This window comes from Hyperolius riggenbachi, chromosome 3 (genome assembly GCF_040937935.1).
Source record: "Hyperolius riggenbachi isolate aHypRig1 chromosome 3, aHypRig1.pri, whole genome shotgun sequence".
Taxonomy (NCBI): Eukaryota; Metazoa; Chordata; class Amphibia; order Anura; family Hyperoliidae; genus Hyperolius; species Hyperolius riggenbachi.
In genome coordinates, this window is record NC_090648.1 from 99,569,161 (window position 1) to 99,595,473 (window position 26,313).

At 42.6% G+C, this 26,313-nt stretch overlaps 1 protein-coding gene across 4 annotated transcripts in view; it reads right to left on the reverse strand.

Moving 5' to 3' along the window:
• SLC39A14 (solute carrier family 39 member 14) overlaps positions 1-26,313 on the reverse strand; it is a 90,425-nt gene that overhangs the window by 13,386 nt on the left and 50,726 nt on the right. For 3 of the 4 annotated variants that reach the window (XR_011030208.1, XM_068274690.1, XM_068274688.1), the window contains exons 4-8: positions 24,498-24,667; positions 23,082-23,204; positions 8,467-8,643; positions 4,522-4,729; positions 2,892-3,076 (exon numbers count right to left, since the gene is read on the reverse strand). Coding sequence is in view for 3 of the 4 variants with exons in the window: in XM_068274690.1 (XP_068130791.1) it covers positions 2,892-3,076; positions 4,522-4,729; positions 8,467-8,643; positions 23,082-23,204; positions 24,498-24,667 (863 nt within the window). In the remaining variant the exon portion in view is untranslated. The remainder of the gene's footprint in view (positions 1-2,891; positions 3,077-4,521; positions 4,730-8,466; positions 8,644-23,081; positions 23,205-24,497; positions 24,668-26,313) is intronic. The other variant, XM_068274689.1, reaches the window with a different exon arrangement.

Below are 26,313 nucleotides of genomic sequence, written 5' to 3' on the forward strand. Positions count from 1 at the left end.
TATCTCTCTCTCTCTCTCTCTCTCTATGTATCTCTCTCTCTCTCTCTCTCTCTCTCTCTCTCTCTCTCTATGTATCTCTCTCTCTCTCTCTCTCTATGTATCTCTCTCTCTCTCTATGTATCTCTCTCTCTCTCTCTCTCTCTCTCTCTCTCTATCTATCTATCTAAAGGGTTATCTCAGGAACTTGGCTTTTTAAATATGTATGCCATGAGGGGATGTTACTATTATTTTTGCAAACAACTTATAGTTAGCACTTTTTATTGTAACACTATAATGGATTCAAATGGAGGAATTGTGTGTTTTTTCTATTTTTTTTCCCTTATTTTCCCTTTAAAATGCATAGAAAATAAGGTAATTACTAAACAAAAATATCACTCACTGACAAGCCTAATTTCTCCTGAAAAAAAAAAATATATATATACAGTGGAGGAAATAATTATTTGACCCCTCACTGATTTTGTAAGTTTGTCCAATGAAAAAGAAATGAAAAGTTTTCGCACCAACAGTTGTCACCTTCTCTCCCAGCTTCTTGCTAATGGTTTTGTAGCCCATTCCAGCCTTGTGCAGGTCTACAATTTTGTCTCTGACATCCTTGGACAGCTCTTTGGTCTTTCCCATGTTGGAGAGTTTGGAGTCTGCTTGATTGATTGATTCTGTGGACAGGTGTCTTTTATACAGGTGACTAGTTAAGACTGGTGTCCTTAATGAGGGTGACTAATTGAGTAGAAGTGTCTAACCACTCTGTGGGAGCCAGAACTCTTAATGGTTGGTAGGGGTTCAAAAACATATTTCACTCAATGAAATGCAAATCAGTTGCTATCTTTTATTTAAGGTTATTTTTTCGACTTTCCTTTTGATGTGCTATCTGCCACTGTTAAAATAAACCTACCATTGAAATGATACTGTTCTGAGACTTTTCATTTCTTTGTCATTGGACAAACTTACAAAATCAGTGAGGGGTCAAATAATTATTTCCTCCACTGTATGTATATATATATATATATATATATATATATATATATATATATATATATATATATATATATATATATATATATATATATATATATATATATATAATAGATAGATAGATAGAGAGAGAGGGAGAGAGAGAGAGAGAGAGGATTTAGGTGTAATAAGTAGTAATAAAGTTATTGGCGAATGGGAGCAGCGCTGATTTGTGAAAATTGCTCTCCGGCTGAAGTGGTTAATCTTATGTTCGTTATTGGTAGTGAGGCTAACGTGTATGGGAACTCATGGAGGAGCATATGATGAGTCCGATCACGATAGATTTGCAAAGCTGATTTGCTGCCATCACATCACTGCTTCTAGCACATGATGGCATCCAGCAAATCATAGGAGCCTATCCCCTTACCAATCTGATATCCTGCTTCTCTACAAGTTTTCATACATACGAATATCACAAGTTATTAGGGTTGCAGCTGATTGATATTATATTCCTACCGCAGCTGTACAACTATACCAATATTCTCCAGCTCATACGTGGTCATGCCGGCTAGGCAAGCTGCAGCCCTAAATCTTCTCAGTTTACTTGCAAATCTTAGCCAGCCCGCTCCAGGCTTATCCCCTAAAGTCAATATGGCAAATATGCTGCAAGAATGGAATCTGTGATAAAAGGGTGCAATCAATCAAGACGTCAACATTTAAAATAGAAACAAAAATAGAGAAAAAAAACCTAAGCAAATAAACTGAGTGACTTCTACTGCTCGCATGGAATTACTGAGCAAAACACATGACGCAAGAGAAAGAGCTCCAGATAGAAAATTTTCTTCAATGCTGAAGGGCAGAGGAGTTCTGATACTTTGGTCTAGGTTTAATGGATATCTGCGCTCCAGAAACAAAAAAGGTACAGCAGCTGCAGAGTGATTTTGAAAGATTAACATTACTTTGTTACAAAATGGTTTGTATAGTGATGCACTTTAAAACAGATTTTTTTCTACTGGTGCATTACCCTTCAAATATGCTCAAAACTTTTCTGTACATTGAGGGTGGTTACATACATATAACGCTGCAGCAAGTAATGCAATTAGAGTGAAATGAGGGGTTTGATTGCACAGCTTTTTAACTAGTTTGACCACTGAGGGGTTTTTCCCCCTTGAGAATCAGAGCAATTTTCACCTTTCAGTGTTTCTTCCATTCATTCACTAATAACTTTATCACAACAAAATGATCTATATCTTGTTCTTTTCGCCACCAATTAGGCTTTCTTTGGGTGGTAGATTATGCTAAAAATTATTTTATTCTAAATGCATTTTAATGAGAAAAAAAAAATGAAAAAAAAAATTCTCAGATTTCAGCCATTATAATTTTAAAATAATACATGCTATTGTAATTTAAACCCACATATTTTATTTGTCCATTTGCCCATTTAGTCTCCAACTATTTTTTTTTCTGTTTTTTCTGTCACTTCTTTGGTCACTGAACATATGCCTTACTCCCGGGGTTACCGGGCACAATGCAAATGCAACTCTTGTGGTGCCACGGTGGGATGTGGCAGTTTTGTGCAATGCAACATACCACCTCAAGTGTAAAGGGGCCTAAGGATGGGATCACACTGACAGATAACTAATATATTTTAACTGATCACATGTTCTGTGCTCTCTTTCAGTTGCTATGCATTTTCACCCCGTTTTGTATGTATTGGGTCCACAACGGGCAAAATAATGCTGCAGGCCGAGCCTTGCGTGAAAGCTTTCAGGTATAATGCATGGATGTAAACTGACCAACAGGTAAACATGGAAAATTCCTTCACAGGCACTCTTTGCATCGGTCGTGCGTTGCGTTACAGTTAACAGCAATGGATCCAGTGTAAACCAGCACCGATAGTAAGCTCTAAATGGACGGTCAGGTCACTTCCAGTTTCTACTTACCATGTCAGCAAGTGCAATGTAGAGGAACATCCCTCCTGCCAGGCCAAAGATCCAATTGGAGGAGAAGTGGCTACCGGCTAGAATCCCAAAAGCCAGGCCCAAGTAGCAGCAGCAGGCTGACAGGAAGTTAAAGAAGAGAGCCTGAGGAATGCTCATGCCAGCATTGAGCAATATGACAAAGTCACCTGCGGGATAGCATGGAGAGAATTACTACAAATGCACAAAAGGCAGCGCAATTGTCAGAGAACAAAAGTGAATTTTACATCTCAGGCTCAGCCAGATATGGAAAGCAATTTCTCAACAGTCTTGTGTAATCAAAGGTGTTACCTTACTAGATAACAGCATTCTGTACATTTTGTTCAAAGGCTGTTGTGCAAGAAAAAAAAAAAAAAATCTATCAACGTAAATCTATACAGTTCTCTTACAACATGCATATGCAAGAAGCAAGACACAAGGCCTGTACACAGCGGCTTAGCAGCACGAACAGTGGAATCGGCAGGGATCGGTGTCGCGGGTTGAGGGGGCGGGTCAGGTGCTGCTATACACACACCTGATTATCTGAGGCAGTGGTTACAGGCCGCCTCAGCTGAATTAAAGGACATCCGAGGCGAGGGGGCTTAAAACAATGCTTCCTCCAGCACCCCTCCGCGCAGATTGTTTGTTTACTATGATCCAAAGCCTCCTAGACCCCCCCCGGTAGCATCCCTGTTCTCCGCGGCCAGTTGGTGCAGTTGCAGTGCGGCCAAGCGCACTCACCCATCTCCTTCCCGCGAGTACTGCGCAGGTGCACAGTGCTCCCGGTGACGGGAGCGTGATGGGTCGGTTGTCGGGGGATCTAGGAGGCTTTGGACCACAGGGAGGGAGTGATCTGCACGGATGGGGCTAGAGGAAGCCCCTGGTATGTATAAAAAGCAAAAACACAAACCCCCTTTTCTTCCCCCTCGTCTCAGGTTCACTTAAAGATTTGAATACTTACCTTGGGAGAAGGAAGCCTCTTTATCCTTTGTAGGCTTCCCCCGTCCTCTCCTCCGTCAGGCTGTTTCCAGCACTGAGATCCCTGAAGATCGTGGGTACCTAAGCGCACTATCTGGCCCAGCCTTTTCTGATGAAACTCGAGTGGGTCCGCATGAGCCATCAGCAAGCCCTTATCGACTATCTTCCGGAGATGCAAAGCTGGAACAACCTGGTGTAGGAGCACCCAGAGGATTCCCTCTCCTGAGGTGACTACCCCTTTTGGGGCACTTTCCCCTCTACAGGTAGCCTTTATATTTTTGGCTTACATTTCCCCATACATGATGTATATTTTATTAGCGTCTGAAAGATTAGCCTTTAAAAGGGAAAAGAACATAGAGGCAGACCGGTATCATGCAGAATAGAAAGGTTATGGTTAAATGAAGGCATTTCTAAATTAAGTAAACCCCCTGTGGTTTTGAAATGATAAAAAAATGTCAGCAATGGAGTCCTCTAGGCAGCAGCACCTTGCTGTGTTCTCTCCTTGTGACAGAGTTCTCCATAGACATGGGGCATGCTTAACAAGAGATGGCTAACAGAACGCCCACCAGAAGTACTCCAAGGCAACCCCTATGAATGCAGGAAGTGGGGAATCATACGCCAGAATATAGTATCATACCAAGTTCATGAGGAAATTCTTCACACAAGATAGCAATGGAGGTGCTGACGCCCTGGAAAACTGACACTGTGAATGAGGCTCCGATAGCCAGCCCATCTATGAAGTTGTGCAAGCCATCACTTAGTGTGATCATCCAGGCCAGCGTGCCGATGTCCGAGTAACGGATGCCCTTCAGCCAGTAGCAGGAGCTCTGCTGACCTGGGAGGTCCTGTGTGAGAGGTGAAGAGGATAGGGTTTCCTTTTAATTAAAGCAGTATATAAAGTTAAAAAGTAATTAAATGTCTCAGAATCAATACTTAAAGCCATAACAAGACAAGAATTCTATCTTTTAAAAAAAGTTCTCAAGCAAGACAAGACCAAATCACTAAGCACACAGGGTTATGACCAAAATCAACTGACCAGAAGTCAACTAAGTGCAAGACAGTTCATGATTGGTTGGTGTGGGTCTTGCACTTAGCGATTTGCTGTCTCGCTGCTTTCATGAAAACACCCATGCCATTACATAGTTGTGTCCAAGTACTTCCTGAGCAGATGTATTAAAAAGGATATTAAACTCCCTAAACTAAAATTGATGTACTTACCTACTCTTAGGCACATAAAACAACACTTGAAAGCATTCCCTGTGTGTAAAAACATTTACTTTCAATGCAGAGAGCAGTACAAGTGCTCATCTAATTGACAAATGTAATAATTAATGTCTAGAACCTCTCTGCTTAGTCTCTTCACGTTGCTCCACTTCCCTCCTCTGCTGAATAGACAAGTTGCCATGGAAATGGCCTAATCTATTCAGGAGAGGAGGAAGTCACGCATGACGCGGCGCACGTGCAGAGAAGACGGGGAAGGAGGCGGCCAGCGAGAAGGACCCAGCGTGTAGCGGCAGGGGGCGGCTTTTCGTGAGGTGCATGGAAGGGGATTGCGATGCGCATAAACTATCGGTAACGTGCCGCTGATGTACCTATCTTTATTTTCATCACAGGAGGAACAGAGGACCCAGTGGCGGCAGCAGCTTCACCGAACTTGACTTCAAGAGGGAGAAGAGGATCCAGCTGGAGAGAAGGGGGAAAGGAGCGCCGCGGCAGGATCAGGTGTAGTATTGATGGTGTTGTAGTGTTAGTATAGTGTAGTGAAGTGAATTGAAGTGGTGTGTTGTGTTAGTGCAGGATAGTGTATTGAAGTGGTGTGTTAGTGCAAGATAGTGTAGTGAAGTGTATTGAAGTGGTGTGTTAGTGCAGTGTTGTGTAGTGAATTGCTATGTAGCTTAGTTGGTAGTGCAGCAGGGGATAGTGTAGTGTAGATAGAGTAGGTTAGAGACAGTTTTAGGAGGTGAAAGGTCCATTAGATGCCCCTGGATTGCAGACGCACCTAGATTTAGTTGTTTTTTTTTCCTAATTTTTGCCCTCCAAACTTAGGTGTGTCTTATATGTCGGAGCGTCTTATATGCCAAAAATTAGGTAAATATCCAAAATGTCATATGAGTAAAAAAGGACAGAGATGCTGGCACTGCTCCTTCTCTTCGCATACAGATATAAATATCCAATACAAAATGACAAAGCAATGCTGTTTACAAGAATACACATCGTTCAAGAGTATACAATATAACTGTATTATACATCATAAAATCAATGCCATAGGTACAAATAGTTTCCCATCTTCAAACACAACAGATCTAAAGGTCATATGGATATAGTTACAAAACATCATAAAAACATTAGCCTATTCATTTTCTTATCTGTTTGGCTTTGGAATGTTTCCTTCCTGTGTGAATGTCACATGCTGCATAATTAGACTGAACAACGCTCTGTATTCTGTCCAAACTCCTAAGCCATCATCACCATTGAGGGTGTCCGGCAGGCGCTAAAAGGGGGCCAGAGTCTTTCATTCTAAAAACAAATGTGCCCCTGCTCACCACCTCCCTGTAATCCACTGTAAAGAGAGGATATTTGGACAGGTGGGGTAGATCCAACTATTGTATATCACTTTTCTTGCTGCTATGAATATAACATGCATCCACAAAGAAAAAGGCACCAGGAAATTTTTCAAGGAATGGAAACATTTTATGCTGGACTCTTTCTCCAATACAGAATTGCACAATACAGTGACGCCCTTCAAATATACTACATGGTACTTAAAGGCACATATTTCAGGCACTTTAGGCCGTCTGGACTTTGGCGTTTGACCTATGAACAAACATATGGAACTATGGAATTTACTCGACAGAAGGAGTTAAACAGACTCATGGAATAATGCTAGAATGATCAGAGAGTGGTTGGGGAGGTGGGATGGGATTTCTGGAGGGGGGGGGGGGGGGGGAGGGGAGGGAAAGGGTGGGTAGGGAGGGGAATCTTTACCACGTTAGTTTTGCGGGTGCTTGCAACACTATCAACAACCATATTGTAGTATGTTAACCTACTGTGGATTAATATTTTTTTTGAAACTCAATAAAAACACGTTTAAAAAAAATAAATATATGAATGGAAACAATATTTCCATTCATAATATCCCCGCCGCCGCTATGCCTAAGTCACTTCCCCTAGTTACAATGTAATGATACATTGTATCCTATTAGCGTACAACGTAAAATACAACTACTGACTTTAGGTGAAAAAAAAAATAATATCTATGACAAGAGGGCATATAATTATTGAATATTCGGCTAAAAATTAGTGATTGAGGTAAAACAGAAAAAATGCACCTTTATTTCCAAATAAAATATTGTCACCATACATTGTACTAAGGATAAAATTTTAACGTTGCAATAACCGGGACAAATGGCCAAATAAAATGTGTGGATTTTAATTATGGTAGCATGAATTATTTTAAAACTATAATGGCTGAAAACTGAAAAAGAATGAATTTTTTCCATTTTTTTCTTATTATTCCCATCATAATGCATTTAGAATAAAATAATTCTTAGCATAATGTACCACCCACAGAAAGCCTAATTGGTAGCGGAAAAAAAACAATGTATAGATCACTTTGTTGTAATAAGTAGCGATAAAGTTATTGGGGAATGAATAGGAGGAGCGCTGGCAGGTGAAAATTCCTCTCGTCCATAAGGTGAAAAATACCCGCGGGCTGAAATGGTTAAAGAGATGAGAACCCAGCATGTCTTTGAGAGAATTATGGGTAGAAGTGTAAGTCACATGTGTGAGAAAGAAATGTCACAGCCATGTGCTAGCTCACATTGCTGTGTGTACCTGAAGTGTGTGGCGATGTCCTTACAGAAGCTTCCTAAGAGATAGATTCCTGGGAAGATCTCTACAATAAGCTTAGCTTAGTGTTCTGCAGATGATTCAGTTGCTGCACAGCTGAGATGCAGAAGGTATGCAAGGAGTATGAATTTCGCAGGCACAGTCCTGTTTGCCAACTTCTCTTTCACGTTTTTTCCTCTAGGACAGGCACACCGAACTCCAGACCTTAATGGTTGAAGTCCTCACACATTTGTAGCACAGCTTAAATTAATTGGATGGGACTGAATCAGGAAAAAGGGGAGATTCATCAAGCAGAACGCACGTCTCCATTTCTCCATCCATCCAACTGGCATGGATATGGCCCTCAAGGACTGGAGTTCAACACCTGTGCTCTAGGATCACAGGAAGATGATCTCTGGCATGTCAATAAGAATTCTGAGATATTTCCTGTTGACACAGGCTGATCGGGACACTCTGGGGGCAATCCCATGCAAGTTTATCATGGTGCTCAAGCCAAAGAAAGTGGCCGAAAAACATTGCATGCAGTGTCCACCAGACTTGATGCTAAGTAATAACAAATAGTGTGATTGCCATTATAGGAATTCCTTGCATTTGCTTTTCCCAGCATTGTCCAGTGTCCACCTGGTGAACGACAGAGAAATGTCAGTGTTTTATGCTAGTGTGGACCTAACCTTAGAAGACTGCTCTTTGAGAACACGCTGTTTGAAGTAAGCATGTGATGCATGGTACCAACCTGTCCCGCCAGAGACCCCGCCACAACCTTCTCATCTCCAAGGTGCTGTCGGAGATCGGAGTCGCTGCCTCCCGGTGGAGGAATCATGTGATCCAGATCTCCATTCTGCAGCTTCTCAGTCACTCCCTCTTCAGCATCACGCTTCTTGGCATCCACCGTGTAGTGACTATGACCATGCTGGGAGAAGAACAGAAGAGGAGTGAACCCCCAACTACACTCAGGATACCGTCCGTATGCAAACATTACATATCGGTACCAACAAGTCTTAAAAAACACATGTAAAGCTTAAAGAGGAACCATAACGACAAAGTAATTTTACGTTTATATCCTGGTTTTAGCATGCGAAACACTTCCTATAGCTATATATTATATTACTGTATTAGTATGTAATCCAATCCTACAGTGATGTTTAGACTAGGCCATTTAGTTATGCAGCCTTCTGCCCAAGAGCACTCTGGGAAACCAGGTGCTTCTGCTCATTTCTGAACACACTAGAAAAATATTCCACAGCGATGCACTAGAACAGGAGTAAAGATTTTACAATGCGCAAAACACTGACTAAATATTTTATAAAATAATTCTGTAAAAATTAAGACATTTTATTCATTAAAGTTGTATTTTGTGAATTTCTATTTACGTTATTAACATGCCTGTGATAAGTTACAGGGGTTGATGGGAACAATATTTAGATTCACACTAAAGTTCATCAGCAGTCATTATGCATTTTATATGTGCTCAAGCTAAAATTCAACAGCCCTTCCTTATTAAAAGCTGCTTTAAATAATTCCTACATTGTTAGTGCTAGCTACTGAATTCCCTATTGCTTCTTATGCTCTCTAAATGTTCATACACACCTTCCAACTATCTGTCCAACTATCTTCCAAACTTGCCCCATTCACACGCTCAACAGCGGTCTTTTATGCAGCACAATTGTCAAACAGCTTTTGTTGTGAAACAAGTTGAAGCAACTGAAAAAAAAAAAAGTATTTACTATTGTTTAAAAAGCTGATAACAGTTGGATTGACTTCTTATCAGTCTTATCAGCTGTTTGAACAATTGCAAAACACTTTTTTAGTTGTTTCAACGTGTTTCACAACAAAAGTTGTATGGGGCTTAACCTACAAGTTTGGTAGATAGTTGGACAGATAGTTGGTAGGTGTGTATGAACCTTAACCCTGATTTCTGTGTAAATGCTCCTGCTGTGAAACTTAATGTGACCCCACACAGAGGGATATAGAAGGATATTGGTTTCTTTTTAAACAATGCCAATGTTTGTCTCCCCTCTACAAACCCAGTAGGAGAGATCATTCTCACTATTCCTACTGCCACAGCTTCCTTTAAAAGAACTGTGACCTAAAGAGAATCTGTATTGTTAAAATCGCACAAAAGTAAACATACCAGTGTGTTAGGGGACATCTCCTATTACCCTCTGTAACAATTTCGCCGCTCCCCGCCGCATTAAAAGTAGTCAAAAACAGTTTAAAAAATTTGTTTATAAACAAACAAAATGGCCACCAAAACAGGAAGTAGATTGATGTACAATATGTCCACACATACAAAATACATCCATACACAAGCAGGCTGTATACAGCTTTCCTTTTGAATCTCAAAAGATCATTTGTGTGTTTACCTTCTGTCCCCTTCTTCTCCCATGCACTGAACATTACAGGCTTCCTGCAGACAGCTCTGCCTGTGCCTGTGTTTGTAATTCCTCAGTATGTGTCAGCCAGCTACTTTCACAGCCTAACAGAGGAGGATTTTTTCCAGCACTCTTCTATCACTGATAAGATAGCAGAGACACTGCTGGCTTATGTAAATAAAACACACACTGGAGTGTGCATAGAGGAACAGACCAGCAGGGAAGAGTTGGCAGCCTTCCAGACACAGGCCGACAAGTCTGACAGGGGAAAGATACATTGATTTATTACAGAGACCGTGATAGTACAAAGTGCTGCAGTGAGCCAGAACAGATTAGAATAGGTTTAGGAACTTGTAGGATGGTAGAAAAAACGTTGTAATTTTTGTTACAGAGTCACTTTAAGGCCCATACACACGTCGGATTTTTCCGAACGACGGGTCGTTTGAACGTCCCGTCGTTCAACTTCAGTCATTCGCACGCTAAATCGGGCGTGCGTACAGACTGTCGTTTGAGTGATAAGACTGATTTTGAGCGATCCGCCGGGCGGATCGCTCAAGACCAGTCTTATCACCCGAACGAGTCTGTACACACGCCCGATTTGGCGTGAGGACGACTGAACGACGGGACGTTCCAACGACCCGTCGTTCGGAAAAATCCGACGTGTGTATGGGCCTTAAAGAGTAACTGTCAGGCTACAAAAGCTAATTTAAACCTCTATTCTCCTGTGTTAAACAGTTTAGAAGGAAGCCAAAAAGGCATTAGTGAAGATAAAAATCTCTCTTACATTTGATGTGTGCTTATCAGCAAAGCTGTTATTCCCAAGCTCTTAAGAAGACGCAAGCCGCATACCATACTGCAAAGCATTCTGGGGCTCTCCCCTCGGCTGCTAATGAGAAGTTACAGGGTCAAGTAACAATAGCATGTAACTCAGTCCAGCGCACAGCACTGATAAATCTCCCGGCAGAGTATACTGCAGGAGTCCGCTATTGTTCCTAGCCACATGGCTAATTAATATTCACTGCACACTAGTGTTATTCAGTACGAGCTTTTCTGTGATCAGGAAGCAGGGAGGACATGACGACACATTTGGCTTCATAGGAGACAGACAAACATGGAACCTGCCATGAGCTGTCAGGAGCATCATTCTCTGCATATACTATATAAAAATTCTGTGAAATCCAAACGTGGACAGTGAAATGCATATGTAATGTAAGTACAGCCTATATTTAGCTACTGATATATGTGTTTATTTTCTCTGAGACCCTATACCTAACAGCTCCTCTTTAAAGGAGTTATCCGGGCTTTCAAAAGAAAATAAAGGCTACTTACCAGGAGCTTCCTCCAGCCCCAAGCTCCCAGGACCTCCCTCGCCGCACCTCTGCGCGCAGCCGTTCGCCGGAGCTCCGTCCCGGTCCCCGGCGATGACGTCAGAGCGACCTCCAGGTCGCTCTGTACTGCGCCTGCGCGAGCGGTGCTGTCAATCACCGCCACATGGGCCGGAGCGGACTGCGCAGGTGCTCCGGCTGCACGCAGAAGTGCGGCGAGGGAGGTTCTGGGAGCTTCGGGCTAGAGGAAGCTCCCGGTAAGTAGCCTTTATTTTCTTTTGAAAGCCCGGATAACTCCTTTAAGCATTGAACTTCATCCCGATCAGTAGGGGATACTCCTTTTCCCCCAAAAAATCTTTACCTTTTCTTGAATAGATCAGTAGGAAGGATTGGTTAACATACCAGCTTCTCAAAGAGCATTTATTCTTCAATCATGTGTCAAACAATAAGTTGACAATTGTTTCAGGGCCGTACAGAGTCCCCTTCTTCAGAACAGTGCAGACAAAAACGTTAAATCATTGAAACAGACACTGGTCTAGAGTGGTTTTGGGCATCTTGCCCGCTCAAGCCGATAAATGTGCACCTGGTACACATTTATCGGCTGGAGAACAGGCAAGACGCCTCAAACTGCTCTTGGCCAGTGTCTCTTGGCATGATTTATTGACACTGCTGTGGACTCTGATCTTCCTACTGCTTAATGGACAATGCTACCAGCAGGTTTTTTGATGGTCTTTCTATTGCCAGTGAAATATACCAGTCTATTGCCAGTGACTGGTACGTTTTTTTATTTGGATATCTATGGCAATATAAGTTTAATTAAGTGTGTTGATCTATGTGGTTTGATGGTCTAGTGTCCTGCCTGGTCTTGGTCTGGCGGACAGATCATTGTTTGCACCTCATTGTAAAACAGGGGAGTGCGGCCAGGAATCATTTGTATGTGACATGACGAAGCATGGGGACACCTGCGTCATTGTAATGGCTCCCAGGCAGCACCCCTTTGGGTAACGCACCAACCAACTCCTATTTTCGGTGCGTGTCTTTCTGCTGCTGGGCTCTACGTCTGCCCAGAGCTAGATTCCTCCGTTCTGAAGCCTGCATCAAGGCGAATCTTATTCTAGGGCCCAGGGGTAGCAATAGGGGATGCAGAGGTTGCAACCCCATCGGGGGCCTTGGGCCAGAGGGGCCCCAAGGGGTCCTCCCTCAACTGCAGTATTAGCTCTCTATTGGTCCTGTGCTGATAATAATCACTTCTATAGATACTTTGAATATTGGTAATCACTAACAAGCTGTTCCCCATTCCCTTCTTGCACCTGACACTGTAGTTGCCATTGGCAGGTTTTGGTGCGCCGTATCAATGGTTGAGTATAGAGCGCTTGGGGGGCCCCAATGAAAAACTTGCTTCGGGCCCACAGCTCCTTAGCTACGCCACTGCTAGGGCCCCTATGCTAGCAATGGATGTTGCTGCATCTAATACGAACATCCACTACTATTTCTAACCCCTATCTATTGTCAGTGACTAGTACGCGTCATCACATTTTACACTGTTTGGATATCTATTTCAATAAAAAAAAAAAAAAGCAAGGCGATTTGCATTTAATTGTGTGTGCTGATCTCGTGGTTCGATATTACAGGTCACATGACTAAACACAGGAACGCTTAGGAAAAGCAGAGTTAGTACCTGCTAACGATGTTTTCAACAATCCTTCAGGGCAAGGTGAGACGTCGCCCCTCCCAGACGCAGGAACAGACAGCACTTCCCCTATAAAAGAATCAAATGGTTAGTCCACCCTCAGTGCGTTTAGACAAGTACCCGACAGGTGAACAATCCACTAACCCACAATCAGTGCCACTATCTGACAAGACAACAACACCCGGGTGGGATCGTTGCCCTGAAGGATTGTTGAAAACATCGTTAGCAGGTACTAACTCTGCTTTTTCCCCACAATCCTTCAGGGCAAGGTGAGACGATAAACAAGTAATATAACCTTAGGGTGGGACCACTGCTTGAAGAATTTTTCTCCCAAACGCTTGGTCATGAGCAGATAATGCGTCAATCCGGTAGTGGCGAATGAACGTAGAAAACGTTGACCATGTCGCCGCCTTGCAAATTTGTTCAGGAGATGCCCCTGCTCTATTTGCCCATGAAGCCGCCATGGCCCTAGTCGAATGTGCCTTAAAGGAAGCTGGCGGATCAACATTCATAACCTTATAAGCCTCAATAATTGCTAATTTAATCCAATTAGCTATAGTCGATTTAGAAGCTGCCTGGCCTGAATTTTTACCTGTATGTAAAATGAATAATGCATCTGACTTTCTGATATCCGCCGTTCTGGCCAGATATTCTAATACACATCTTCTAACATCTAAGTAATGGAAACTCTGTTCTTTCTCATTCCTCGGATTCACACAAAAGGTTGGTAACACAATATCCTGGGACCTGTGAAATTTTGACATCACCTTAGGACAAAATTTTGGATCTGTCTGAAGTACCAACCTGTCCTGAAAATCTTGAAAGTAAGGACTTTTAATTGACAGGGACTGAATCTCACTAACTCGCCTCGCCGTAGTAATTGCTATTAAGAAAACTACCTTATAAGTAAGAACTTTAAGCGTACAATCTCTTAGTGGTTCAAAAGGAGCCTTGACTAGACCCTGCAGAACCACAGACAGATCCCAAGGAGACACGTATGGTTTGAAAACGGGAAGTTTTCTTGCAACTGCTTTCATAAATCTTACAATTAAAGGAGAGGTAGAAATAGGCACACCAGAGAACGCAGTAAGCGCTGCCATTTGTACTCTCAGAGTACTGACCGACACGTTCTTTTCCCAACCTTCCTGGAGAAAATCCAGAATTGCTGGGATAGACATGCTATCAAACTTAGAGTTTTTCAGCCAGACATGAAAAACTTTCCAATACTTTAAATAAATTTTCCTTGTTACCTCCTTGCGGCTTCCAATCAATGTTGAGGCTGCTTTATCTGACACCCCCATGCCCTTTAACAAAGTCAGTTCAGGATCCATACCGCCAGATTCAGTCGATCTGGATGTGGATGCCACAGATCTCCTTGGACCAACAAATCTGGTCTGAGGGGCAGTAACCACGGTTGTTCCACCGTGAACCTTTTCATTACCGCAAACCAAGATCTTCTTGGCCAAACAGGAGCTATCAGAATCATTTTCCTTCGGTCCTTCCTCCATTTCTCCAGCACTGCCGGGATCATGTTCAGGGGAGGAAAAACATAAATCAACGGAAAGTCCCACTGGTAATTGAACGCATTTATCCCTAATGCATTGTCTGTTGGATTCAACGAGAAATAACTTTGTATCTGCGCATTCTCTTGAGATGCTAGCAGGTCTACTGACGGAACACCCCATCTTTCCGTGATCAGCAGAAAGACTTGTTTGTTCAGTGACCATTCTGAGGCTAGAATTTTGTTTCTGCTCAACTTGTCCGCATCTAAATTCAAAGTGCCCCTGAGATGAACCGCTCTCCAGGACAACACATTCTCTTCTGCCCAGAATAAAATCTCTGCCGCAGCTTCCTGTAATAACCGGGACCTCGTGCCTCCCTGTTTGTTTATGAATGCTACTGTCGTAACATTGTCTGACTGCACTAATACGTGTGTCTTGAATATTATCTCTTTTGCCTGAGTCAGTGCCAAACCCACAGCTTTCAATTCTCTCAAATTCGAAGAGCTCTGGGACTCCTGTCTTGACCATCTGCCCTAAAATGCTGCATGGTCCACATGAGCACCCCATCCCCACGAACTTGCGTCCGTGGTTAGAATCTTCTCTGTTGGATATTTCCACAGATTGCCTTTCAGTAGATTGGAGTCCTCCAACCACCACTGCAGCGATGACTTCACTAGTGTTGGAATGGACACCCTGAAGTCCAGACTCCGAGGTTGTCCATCCCAATTTTCCAACAGGAAATTTTGAAGCTTCCTGAGATGCGACAATGCCCACGGTACAGCCACCATTGTTGACGACATTATTCCCAACACCTGTGAAATCATTCTTAATGAAGGTCGCCATTCTTTTTGAAGGGTCAGAATTGCATTTTTTAATTTTTCCCCTTTTTCCTTTGGAAGATAGAACTTTTGATCCAGCGCATCTATCGAAATGCCCAAGAACAACATTCTTTGGTTTGGTAGTAGGCATGATTTTTCTTGATTTATTATCCAACCTAATGACTGCAGATGATCTGAAACCGCCTGCAGGTGATTCTTTAATTCTGCCACTGAATTGCCCATTATCAAAAGGTCGTCTAGATAAGGAATTACCATGATCGACCTTTCTCTTAAAGGAATCAAAGCTTCCCCCAGAATTTTTGTGAACATTCTTGGTGCGGAAGTGATCCCAAACGGGAGGCATAGGAATTGAAACTGCATCAGTATTCCATTTACCTGAAGGGCAAACCTTAAGAATTTTTGGGATCGTTTGTGAATTGGCACATGCCAATAAGCATCCCTGAGGTCTAATGAGACCATGAATGCCTCCGGAAATAATAGTTCCCTTATGGTGAATATTGATTCCATCCTGAACTTCTTCTTCCTGATAAACGGGTTCAGTTTCTTTAAATTTAGAATCAAACGATATTTCCCTGATTGCTTTTTCACCAGAAAAATCGTTGAATAAAACCCCTCTCTTTGTTCCTTCTTTGGAACCCTGCCAATTACGTTCTGCTTTAACATGTTCTCTATAATGTTCAACATTTCTGGAACTAAACTTAAGTCTTTTGGCGGTCTTGAGATCACAAACCTTGAGGGAGGGGGTGAGGCAAACTCGATTTGGTAACCAAATCTGATTGTTTGCCGAATAAATGGACTTTTCACCCACTTTGACCAAGTGTGGCAAAAATATTTTAGTCTTCCCCCGACCGCCTGATACGAGTCATTGTGGTTTTGACTGCCCCTCTGATGGCTTCGATCTGAATCCTCCTCTTGTGGATTTATCACTAAACCACCTTTTATTCCCTTTTTGATCTTTGTATGACCCTTTTTGGTTTGCCGCTGGCTTGCGAAAATATTTCTTATTAGACACTTTTTGTTTCTTTGGAAATGTCTTCTTCTTATTAGAAGTTCTTTCCAACGCTAGATCTAAATCTGGCCCAAATAACAGATCTCCTGAAAAGGGGACTCCACATAATCTATTTTTGGATGCTAAATTACCATCCCAAGTCTTGAGCCACAAGGCTCTCCGAGAAACATTTACCAGGGCAGTAGACCTGGCTGTAAATCTAATAGTCTCTGCGGAAGCATCCGCCAGATAATTTGCCGCCTTATTCAGAATCGTAATTGATTCCATCAGCTGCTCTACTGAAGCCCCTGCTAAAATATTTGCCTTGAGCTGGTTAATCCACAGCTCCAATGTTCTAGCCACACATGTTGAAGCTATAGCTGGTCTAAAGGTAGCCGCATTCGCTTCCCATGTTCTTTTAAAGTAGGCATCAATCTTTTTGTCTGCAGGATCTTTAAGATCCCCTAGATCCTCAAATGCCAAATCGCCCTGTTTCGACACCTGCGAAAAAGGAGAGTCCAATTTTGGACATTTGTCCCATAACGCCGAATCCTCACTCGTAAAAGGAAATCTGCGTTTCAATGCTTTGGAAATAAACAGCCTCTTTTCTGGATCCTTCCATTCTTTCAGAATTGTCTGTTTGATAGCATTATGCACCGGAAACGTGAGACCTTTCTTTTCCTCCATACCTTTATATAATTGGTCATGAAGGGATAAAGAAACCGCTGCCTCATTGTTTAATTCCAGTGTTTCATTAATCGCCGCGATCAGAGCTTCGGTATCTTCAACCCGAAACCTGAACCGGGAAGGCATATCAATTTCTACCTCTTTTGAATCTGAATCAGCTGAACTTTCATTCACATCCAACTGCTCCTGACTTTCCCCCTCAATCGCTGGAGTCACAGATACAGTACTCTGAGATGTAGAAGCTGCAGCTACAGACAAAGAGGATTTAAATGAAGCTAATGAGGAATTTATCTCTTCTCTAAAAGCTTGCAAGGTCTCTTGGACCGACGGCCCACCTTGTTCCCCCAAAATCTTATCAGTGCATTGCTGACATAAAGTTTTGGCATAGGGCAATGGCAATTTCACATTACATACAGGGCATCTCTTATAAGTAGGAGGAGGCCTCACTGCTTCAGTTGTTTTGGCCTGCAATAACATACAAAGCAGTATAAGATACAGATAGCCCAATAAATATGCATGCAATCCCCAGAAAGAGACCCTCTGCCTCACCTTCTGGGCGGCTGGATTACCCTCAGTCTTATCAACGGCAGACATCATGCAACGATATCCTGCCCAAAGACTGCAGTCTGTCCACTGCAGAGTAACAAAAAAACGCCGCCACCAGCCTGCACGCGCTCTTTCCTTTAAACACTTCCGCCCACGGACGTCACGCAAGGCGGAACTGGAGCCGGAACCGGAAGTGACAGAAGACCCGGACCAACAGGCTCAAGAGGCAGCCTCCGGCATACCCGCCGGAAACTACGCCTCCACCAGCCTCATGCAAATCTACCTCCGCATCCAGCACACGTGACTCACCAGCGTCCGGTCCTCTCCCGCTCCGACTCCTCCATAGGCGGAAAGGAAAGCCGTGCCTTCCACTCTTGCTCCACCACATTCGGCTGAGAAAGGTAGGCAACCTCACAGACACAGCCCAGTGTGAGGTGAAGGCGAGACGACCTCAGTACCATCGTCTCCGCCACCCTAGGAAATAACACCTGCAGCCCAGCACACAGGCTTAATCCCAAGGGGAGATGCCGACCTGCCTGGACGCAGGAACAAACAGCACTGCGGGTGGACTAACCATTTGATTCTTTTATAGGGGAAGTGCTGTCTGTTCCTGCGTCTGGGAGGGGCGACGTCTCACCTTGCCCTGAAGGATTGTGGGGAAAGCATTATTGCACCTCCTCCAAGGAAGCACGTGCCCCATACACCTCATCTATGTGTTAGCCAAGCACCTGGCCTCAGGGCACAGAACCTTTTAGAGTGGACAGCTCAGCCAATCATTGGCATGCTCTGTGGTGCATTCTTGGGACAGGACCACACCTGACCAGCAACACCATCACCTACACAAAATCTGATTGGCTGGTGGTTGTCACCTCATGTTGCAGGCTAGATGCTAGTGTAAGATGTTAATTTTTCTAAACCTGACCCAAAACTTCCGTAACTTGCGAGTACACAAATCAACGCTAAGTATGCTACCAGAAAATAGTTATATTACATCCATGTAAATATGGCTAGAGTCTGCAGAAATAAACCACAGTGGGTTATTGAACTATTTTTTACAGCTAAAAAAATGTAATGTCTTTAATATATTCAGTTGAATATTTAATGACTTAAAGCCTATTGAAATGCATGGGAATTTTCCAAATTACACATTCTCCTTCTGTTAGGGAAAAGAACAAAAAAAAAAAAAAAAAAACCCTACAGGAATTAAAAATGTTTTAACATGGACTGATTTTTTTCATGGATCCAATCAGATCAGTGTGATGAGACTAAAGGCTCATACACACATCAGACCATAGTCTTTTGAAAATGAAAGATCACAGACCAATCTTACCACCCTTCATGTAGTATGAGAGCCATACTCTACACAGTCTTTTCTATGGAGCTGCACTCCCCATCAGACAGAAATCTTTGCAAGATGCTGCACACAAAGATGCTGTACACATGCAACAGATCAGTATCTGCAAAAGATCTGTTCCTGCCAAAAATCCATTCCTGCAAATTGCAATGATAGTCTATGAGATCTGCAGATCATCATACACACATGATTTAACTGACATTCATCTGCAGATCAAGCAGTCATCTGCAGATCTGAAAATCCATCCTGGTGGATCTGATCTGCAGATGAATGTCAGTTAAATCATGTGTGTATGATGATCTGCAGATCTCATAGACTATCATTGCAATTTGCAGGAGTGGATTTTTGGCAGGAACAGATCTTTTGCAGATACTGATCTTTTGTGTCTGTACAGCATCTGTGTGTGCAGCATCTTGCAAAGATTTTTTTCTGATGTGGAGTTCAGCTCCATAGAAAAGACTGTGTAGAGTATGGCTCTCATACTACATGAAGGGTGGTAAGATTGGTGTGTGATCTTTCATTTTCAAAAGACTATGGTCTGATGTGTGTATGGGGCCTAACAAGTGAGGGGAAGGTAACTTTTCTGGTTTCCTCCCTATTCCTTTAACCATTTTAGCGGTATGGACGAGCTCAGCTCGTCCATCACCGCCGATGGCTGCCGCCCTGCTGGGCCGATTTTGTTGAAATAAAAAGCAGCACACGCAGCCGCCACTTTGCCAGCCGCGTGTGCTGCCTGATCGCCGCCGCTCTGCGGCGATCCGCCGCTAGCAGCGGCGAAAGAGGGTCCCCCCAGCCGCCTGAGCCCTGCGCAGCCGGAACAAATAGTTCCGGCCAGCGCTAAGGGCTGGATCGGAGGCGGCTGACATCAGGACGTCGGCTGACGTCCATGACGTCACTCCGCTCGTCGCCATGGCGACGAAGTAAGCAAAACACGGAAGGCCGCTCATTGCGGCCTTCCGTGTTACTTCTGGCCACCGGAGGCGATCAGAAGAACGCCTCCGGAGCGCCCTCTAGTGGGCTTTCATGCAGCCAACTTTCAGTTGGCTGCATGAAATAGTTTTTTTTTTATTTAAAAAAAACCCTCCCGCAGCCGCCCTGGCGATCTTAATAGAACGCCAGGGTGGTTAAAGAGAATCTGTACTCTAAAATTCTTACAATAAAAAAGCATACCATTCTATTCCTTATGTTCTCCTGGGCCCCTCTGTGCTGTTTCTGCCACTCCCTGCTGAGATCCTGGCTTGTAATTGCCAGTTTAATGCTGGGAATACACGATGCGTTTTTGCGTTCGTTTTTGCTTTCGATCGATTCTACTCTCGATTCACTGCTCGATTCCCCTCTCGATTCCTTATCTTTTCTTATCAATTTACATTCACTTGAATGAGGAGAATCGAAACGAAAGTAGAATCGACCAGATCCGACTGGTTGGAATTTATCTATCGAACCCATCTATCTAAAGCAGCCTTTCTCAACCTTTCTACCCTGGAGGAACCCTGCAAATAACTTTTGGATCTTAAGGAACCCCTGCAAACAATTTTTTGATCTTGAGGAACCCCTGCATTTATTTTGCATGAAGCATGGTCTTTAAAAGTATGTGTGACTGTTTATTTCACGACCCCCTATTACACTGCCACTCATTTAGTACAATTCAGTGCTTATTTGTTACAGTACTCCCTATTATAATGTGCTCTATTATACTTCTCCTCCACGATGGGGGAAAATGCCAAGGAACCCCTGCAGAGTCCTCACGGAACCCTGGTTGAGAAAGCCTATTGTATCTATCCTCCTTCTCCTAAAATGACTTTTATTTATACATCTCAGTTGTATTTTCCATTTCAAATCCACTTTTTACGTTTTTATTGTTTCATTGTCTCTGTTCAACGACACATGCATTGAAGTATGCCACAGTTAAAATCTATGAACTATTAAACCTTTTTATCTCTTTCATGCTCTCAGAAGCAATTTTCTGCTAGGAAAGTGTTTTATGGTTGTAATTCCTTATCAGTGAGGGTTATGCGGTAGTCCAACAGGTCATGACAGGCTTACATTCCTAATGTTAACTCTTTCAGGCAGAGAAAAAAAAACAGCACACCATATTTATTTATGTGCTTGGAAGTTGGCACTTTACATACACGTCTATCTCATGTCACCTCTGTATTCCTTTAAAGCGGTATCGTCACCATAAAAATCAAATTTCAACAGCAACTGGTCTGAGTGTATTAAGTGATAAAGATGCTAATCCTGCATTCAAACCTTTTTCTGCGGTTATGATTTGGAGTTATCACATACTTAAGGAGCACTGGCCCTTTAGTAGTCGTGCCAAAGAATTGCATGCTGGGGGTTCTTTTAATCTATAATCTATTCCTCCTCTTCCCTTTATTTCCCTGCCTAGCTGCTTATCAGAAACCTAATCCCCTACTCACTTGTGTTTACAAGCAAGGCTGAGGCGACTCAGCGATTGGAGGAGACAAGAAAAAAAAGTAAAAGGGCAGAAATGACATCACGAGTTAGCCTTAACTGTGGGGAAAAGACATGGCCCCCACCAGGAACAGAATTCTCATCATTTACTATATAACATTCACTGAAATCAAAACGTGGACAGTATAATACATGTGTTATGTAAGTAGATCAAGTATTTATCTACTTAAATATGTGTTTTTTTCCCTGGCATCGTATGGCTGATCCTACTGCTTTAACTAGCAGGTCAGTCGAAGGGGTGGGAATCTCAATAGGTAGCAGGACATCTTTGCTTTATAAAGTCCTTGAGAATGCTGGTTAGAGCGCACAAGCAAGTTGGAAAGATCAGAATCCATGAGCCCCAGTGGCCAATTAGCCAAATGCCACATCACAATTACCTGTCGGTTCTCTGGAGATGTTAATCAGGAAGCATGCAAGGAAATGAAAGAAGATGCCTACCAAGGCCCATGAGGACGCTTGTGGCAATGTCAGCAGGTACAGCTGTACTGGTCGAAATTCTACAAGCTAAATAGTGACAAGCAAAAGCCTTTGGAAGATTTGTCGGAACCTGTGATCATTTTATTACTGTATGCAGTTATACTAGGGCTGGTGCAAACAACCAGAGATGCAGTCCGGAAGCAGAGCAGTACTAATAAACAAACTCATCTTAAACGTGGGGGGGGGGGGAGGGGGGGTATGTTCTTTCTTAGGATGTTCCTCTGAAAGGTGAAGGCATCAACTATTCAGAGTAGTGATTTCTGGAAGATTCTATCACTGATCAAGTCTTTGATACATGAACCCCAATATATCCAATCAATGGGACATCTATAGATTTTGGACAGTCTATTAAATACACAAAAACTAATAATAATAATAATAATAATAATAATAATAAGGCTTGGCAGTACACCACATCAAAAGTGGGTGGGCAAGGAGCACCAATTCTTCATCTGACCATCAAAGGTCATTATTCTAGATACAATTCTAGCAAAATGTAAGTGGGACAATGTGATACATTGATTACTTCTATTCAACCAATTTTCGATTAGGAGGAGACCAATACTTGCTGCATTGGGCCATTACTGACCAGTGTACAGCTAGTCTGTAGAGGAGGTTAAAACCCAGGATTGAACATAATGGGGAGGGAGAGAGAGAGAGAAATTATATATCTATATCACCCTTCAGCCTATCACATTATTAGTGGGTGTGTTTATAGATACCACCAGTTGGTGCGGTCTTTTTGTTTTCCTATCTGATCCATTTGGAGGCTGCAGGTAATCCTCTCTCCTGCTGGCACACAACATGACCGAGTTACACAGGAAATATCAAGCATTTCTTGATCCATCTTCTATTTTATAACTTTGCAATGTGTAGATTTCTTTTGTTTCGGCCTACTATCTTTTGGTAAAGTTCCTCTTTAACTTCCATACCACTCAGACTTGTACAGCAAGTTCCCCTACATATCCAGTAACTCAATTGTTTCATGCGGTTTTTGGGCTAAAAAAATAATATTTGATATTCCTGATCTTAGCCGACTACACAAATCCATACGAGTGACCGAGAGCATGACAAAGCCCAAGCAATAGGTTACCTCATGTTTCTGCTTCAGCAGCATTTTCAGGACCTTCTCTGTGAAAAAGAAAAGATAAAATCCCCCAAAGACCACTGCAGACGTAGTTATGTAGGAGTCCTCCAATGGGTTAAAGCCGAAGGCCTGTAGCACAGAGAGAAACTTGTTCAGTAAGTTATAGAGCAATTATGTTTCTAGAATATAAGCAAAGCAACAGCTACTAAGTCTGCCATCCTTTAAAGTCAACCTTTCATTCTGCAGCACAAATACTACTAAAAAGAAAAAAAAAAAAAAAAAACGGATCAGTTCAGTAAGTAAGGAGAAGGTTTTGTTAGTTGTGAAAGTGTTACCCTTTTATGACGTTTGACCTTTACTATGTGCTGCTAAGCCCACAGGCCTCATGACTAGGCACTATGAGGAAATTATTCTGGCTGACACTAATAATAAAAATAGACAAATAAAAAAACCTAGAAACACGTTAGACTACATTCTTCCTCCAGTTCCCTCTCAGCAGCACATTGCATCTACATCCCAGCTTCTCAGAGGCATTCTACTGCCTTTTACACCTAACCTTCCCTCAGCCTAACTTCACAGTATTTGCCATGGTAACATACAAACAGGATGTGTGGACCTGCAGCAGGACAGGCATGAATCACACCTCTTTGGCCCATATGCAATTCACTTTTTCTTCTGAGTTTTCTCCTAGTGATATTTTCAAACATCAATAAAATGCCTTTTAAAACACCAACAAAAAAAAACAAACAAACAAAAATTACTCAAAATAATTCTGATCGCATGTTGTCACCTACTTTTTGGTACTTTTTCAAAACTGCAAAGTCTTGAAAAATTATTGTAAATCGAAGATGAAAAATTATCTCCTAGGAGAAAAAGTTAAATTGCATATGGCCCTTTACATTTGAACAAATAACCAAAACCTTTGTGTTAATCTCATGTAAAAGTATACAGTCTACTCTGATCCACCATCCCCTGCAATCCACTCCAAGCAATCCAACAAAGAGATGGCACACAACAGGTATAGCAACCTTGCTAAATTAAGAGTATGTCGAAAAAGAGTGTTACCAGGTTCGGGCGGAGCCCTTTATCAGGTGCCACATTTATTGGATTGCATACAGTCTACTCTGGCCTCTTTGGGCTTTTGAACCATTTTATCTACTTCAAAATGAATGGTTTACTTTAAAGGGTAAGGACAGACTACATTCAAAGTGGGTAACCAATTTTCTCCCAGTGTTATTGTAGAAAAGTAGGTTACCCAGCTTAGTTCTAATTCAAGCAGGTGTGAGCAAAACAAAACCCCACTATCCCATTCAAGTGATCACTCAAAACACAAAACTACACAAAAGTCTAAAATCACTACAGTGTGCTACAAGACACATACACACACACAAAGTCTCAAATTAGCACAATGCCCCCCCATACCTCAGGGATGAGCTGAAAGAGAGCGTTGGAATAGAGGGTTCCAATGGCGAGAGCAATGAAGTAGAGCAGAAGACGCTTGTAACAGGATTTCTTCATGAAGGGAACCACGCCAGCCCCCAAGAGGGAGCAGAGGGAAATGAAGGTGACACAGAGAAAGCCATATCCCCACACTGAAAGAGGAGGAGTCGGAGGTAGTAAGAGGAAGGAGGAAGATGTAAGGAGAACAAAAAAGAAGGGGAGGTTACAATGGAGACATATAGGAAAGTTCAGGAGGAAATTGGACCATTTATTCAATAAAGAGACATAGAAAGAGGACAGACATAAGAAAGTCACACCAGAAGAGGGGAGAGAAACAAGAAATAGGATTAGTGATTCGATTCTTAGTCATCAGTCTGATCAACAGAATAATGGGGTCTCCAACACACATAAACTGAGTGCATTCCGGTCATGTTTACAGAACCTGTAAGCAACTAAGGCCAGTGGTAACCTAGTGTAAGTAATAAAGCAAACCCGGGAGATTTGAAGGACACCCAATGTGGGAGGGATATGGAGGCTGCCATACTGTCCCGCCAATTCCCTGCCTCTAATATTTCTAACCATAACCCCCGAACAAGCATGCAGATCAGTTTGACTTGAATTTGACTGGATTAGCTGCATGCTTGTTTCAGGTGGTTCAGACAGTACTGGTGCATGAAAGATCAGCGGGAGGCCAGGCAAGTGCTACTGATTAAAAGGAAATAAATATGGCAGCCTACATATCCCTCTTGCTTCAGGTGTCCTTTAAATTGTATCTCCATCCCAGTAGTATTCTGTTCCTCCCAGTTAAAGAAGTTGTTTAGATAAAGAAAATTTGATTGTTTGATGGGAAAAGTGTCAACCCTAAAAAGGTGCCTATTAAAAGGTATTTTAGGATCAGATATCCGGCAGAACTGAACACAGTAAAGGTGGACACACACCATACAATTTTTTAAATATCTGTTCAATTTAAAGGGATACTGTAGGGGGGTCGGGTGAAAATGAGCTGAATTTACCCGGGGCTTCTAATGGTCCCCCGCAGACATCCTGTGTTGGCGCAGCCACTCACCGATGCTCCGGCCCCGCCTCCAGTTCACTTCTGGAATTTCTGACTTTAAAGTCAGAAAACCACTGCGCCTGCGCGCCCGTGTCCTCGCTCCCGCTGATGTCACCAGGAGTGTACTGCGCAGACACAGACCATACTGGGCCTGCGCTGTGCGCTCATGATGACATCAGCGGGATCGAGGACACGGCAACGCAGGCGCAGTGGTTTTCAGACTTTAAAGTCAGAAATTCCAGAAGTGAAACGGAGGCGGGGCCGGAGCATCGGTGAGTGGCTGCGCCAACACAGGATGTCTGCGGGGGACCGTTAGAAGCCCCGGGTAAGTTCAAGTCATTTTCCCCTGACCCCCCTACAGTATCCCTTTAAGAATTGCAATCAATTTTTCTGACTGATTGTAACATTTCAAAAATATGACCAATGTACCACACACCTATGTTCAATTTTTTCCCCAATTATGATAAAAATGATTGGAAACTGAGAAAATTGCTAGGGTGTGTATATTAATAAATTGGCAATCTTTAGAAAGATTGAAGAAAAATGTCTGGCATTCCATTCGATAAAAATCGAAGAAAACGGGAAATCCGATTGGATTTTTTAGTCGAATGAAAAAAAAAAAAAAAAACCTTTCGATTTGTTGGAAGATCCAATCGTTTTTATCGAATTGCTGTCAAATTGGATCATTTTATTGTATCGTGTGTGGCCACCTTAAGGCTTCGTTCACATCTGAAAAATGTCAGC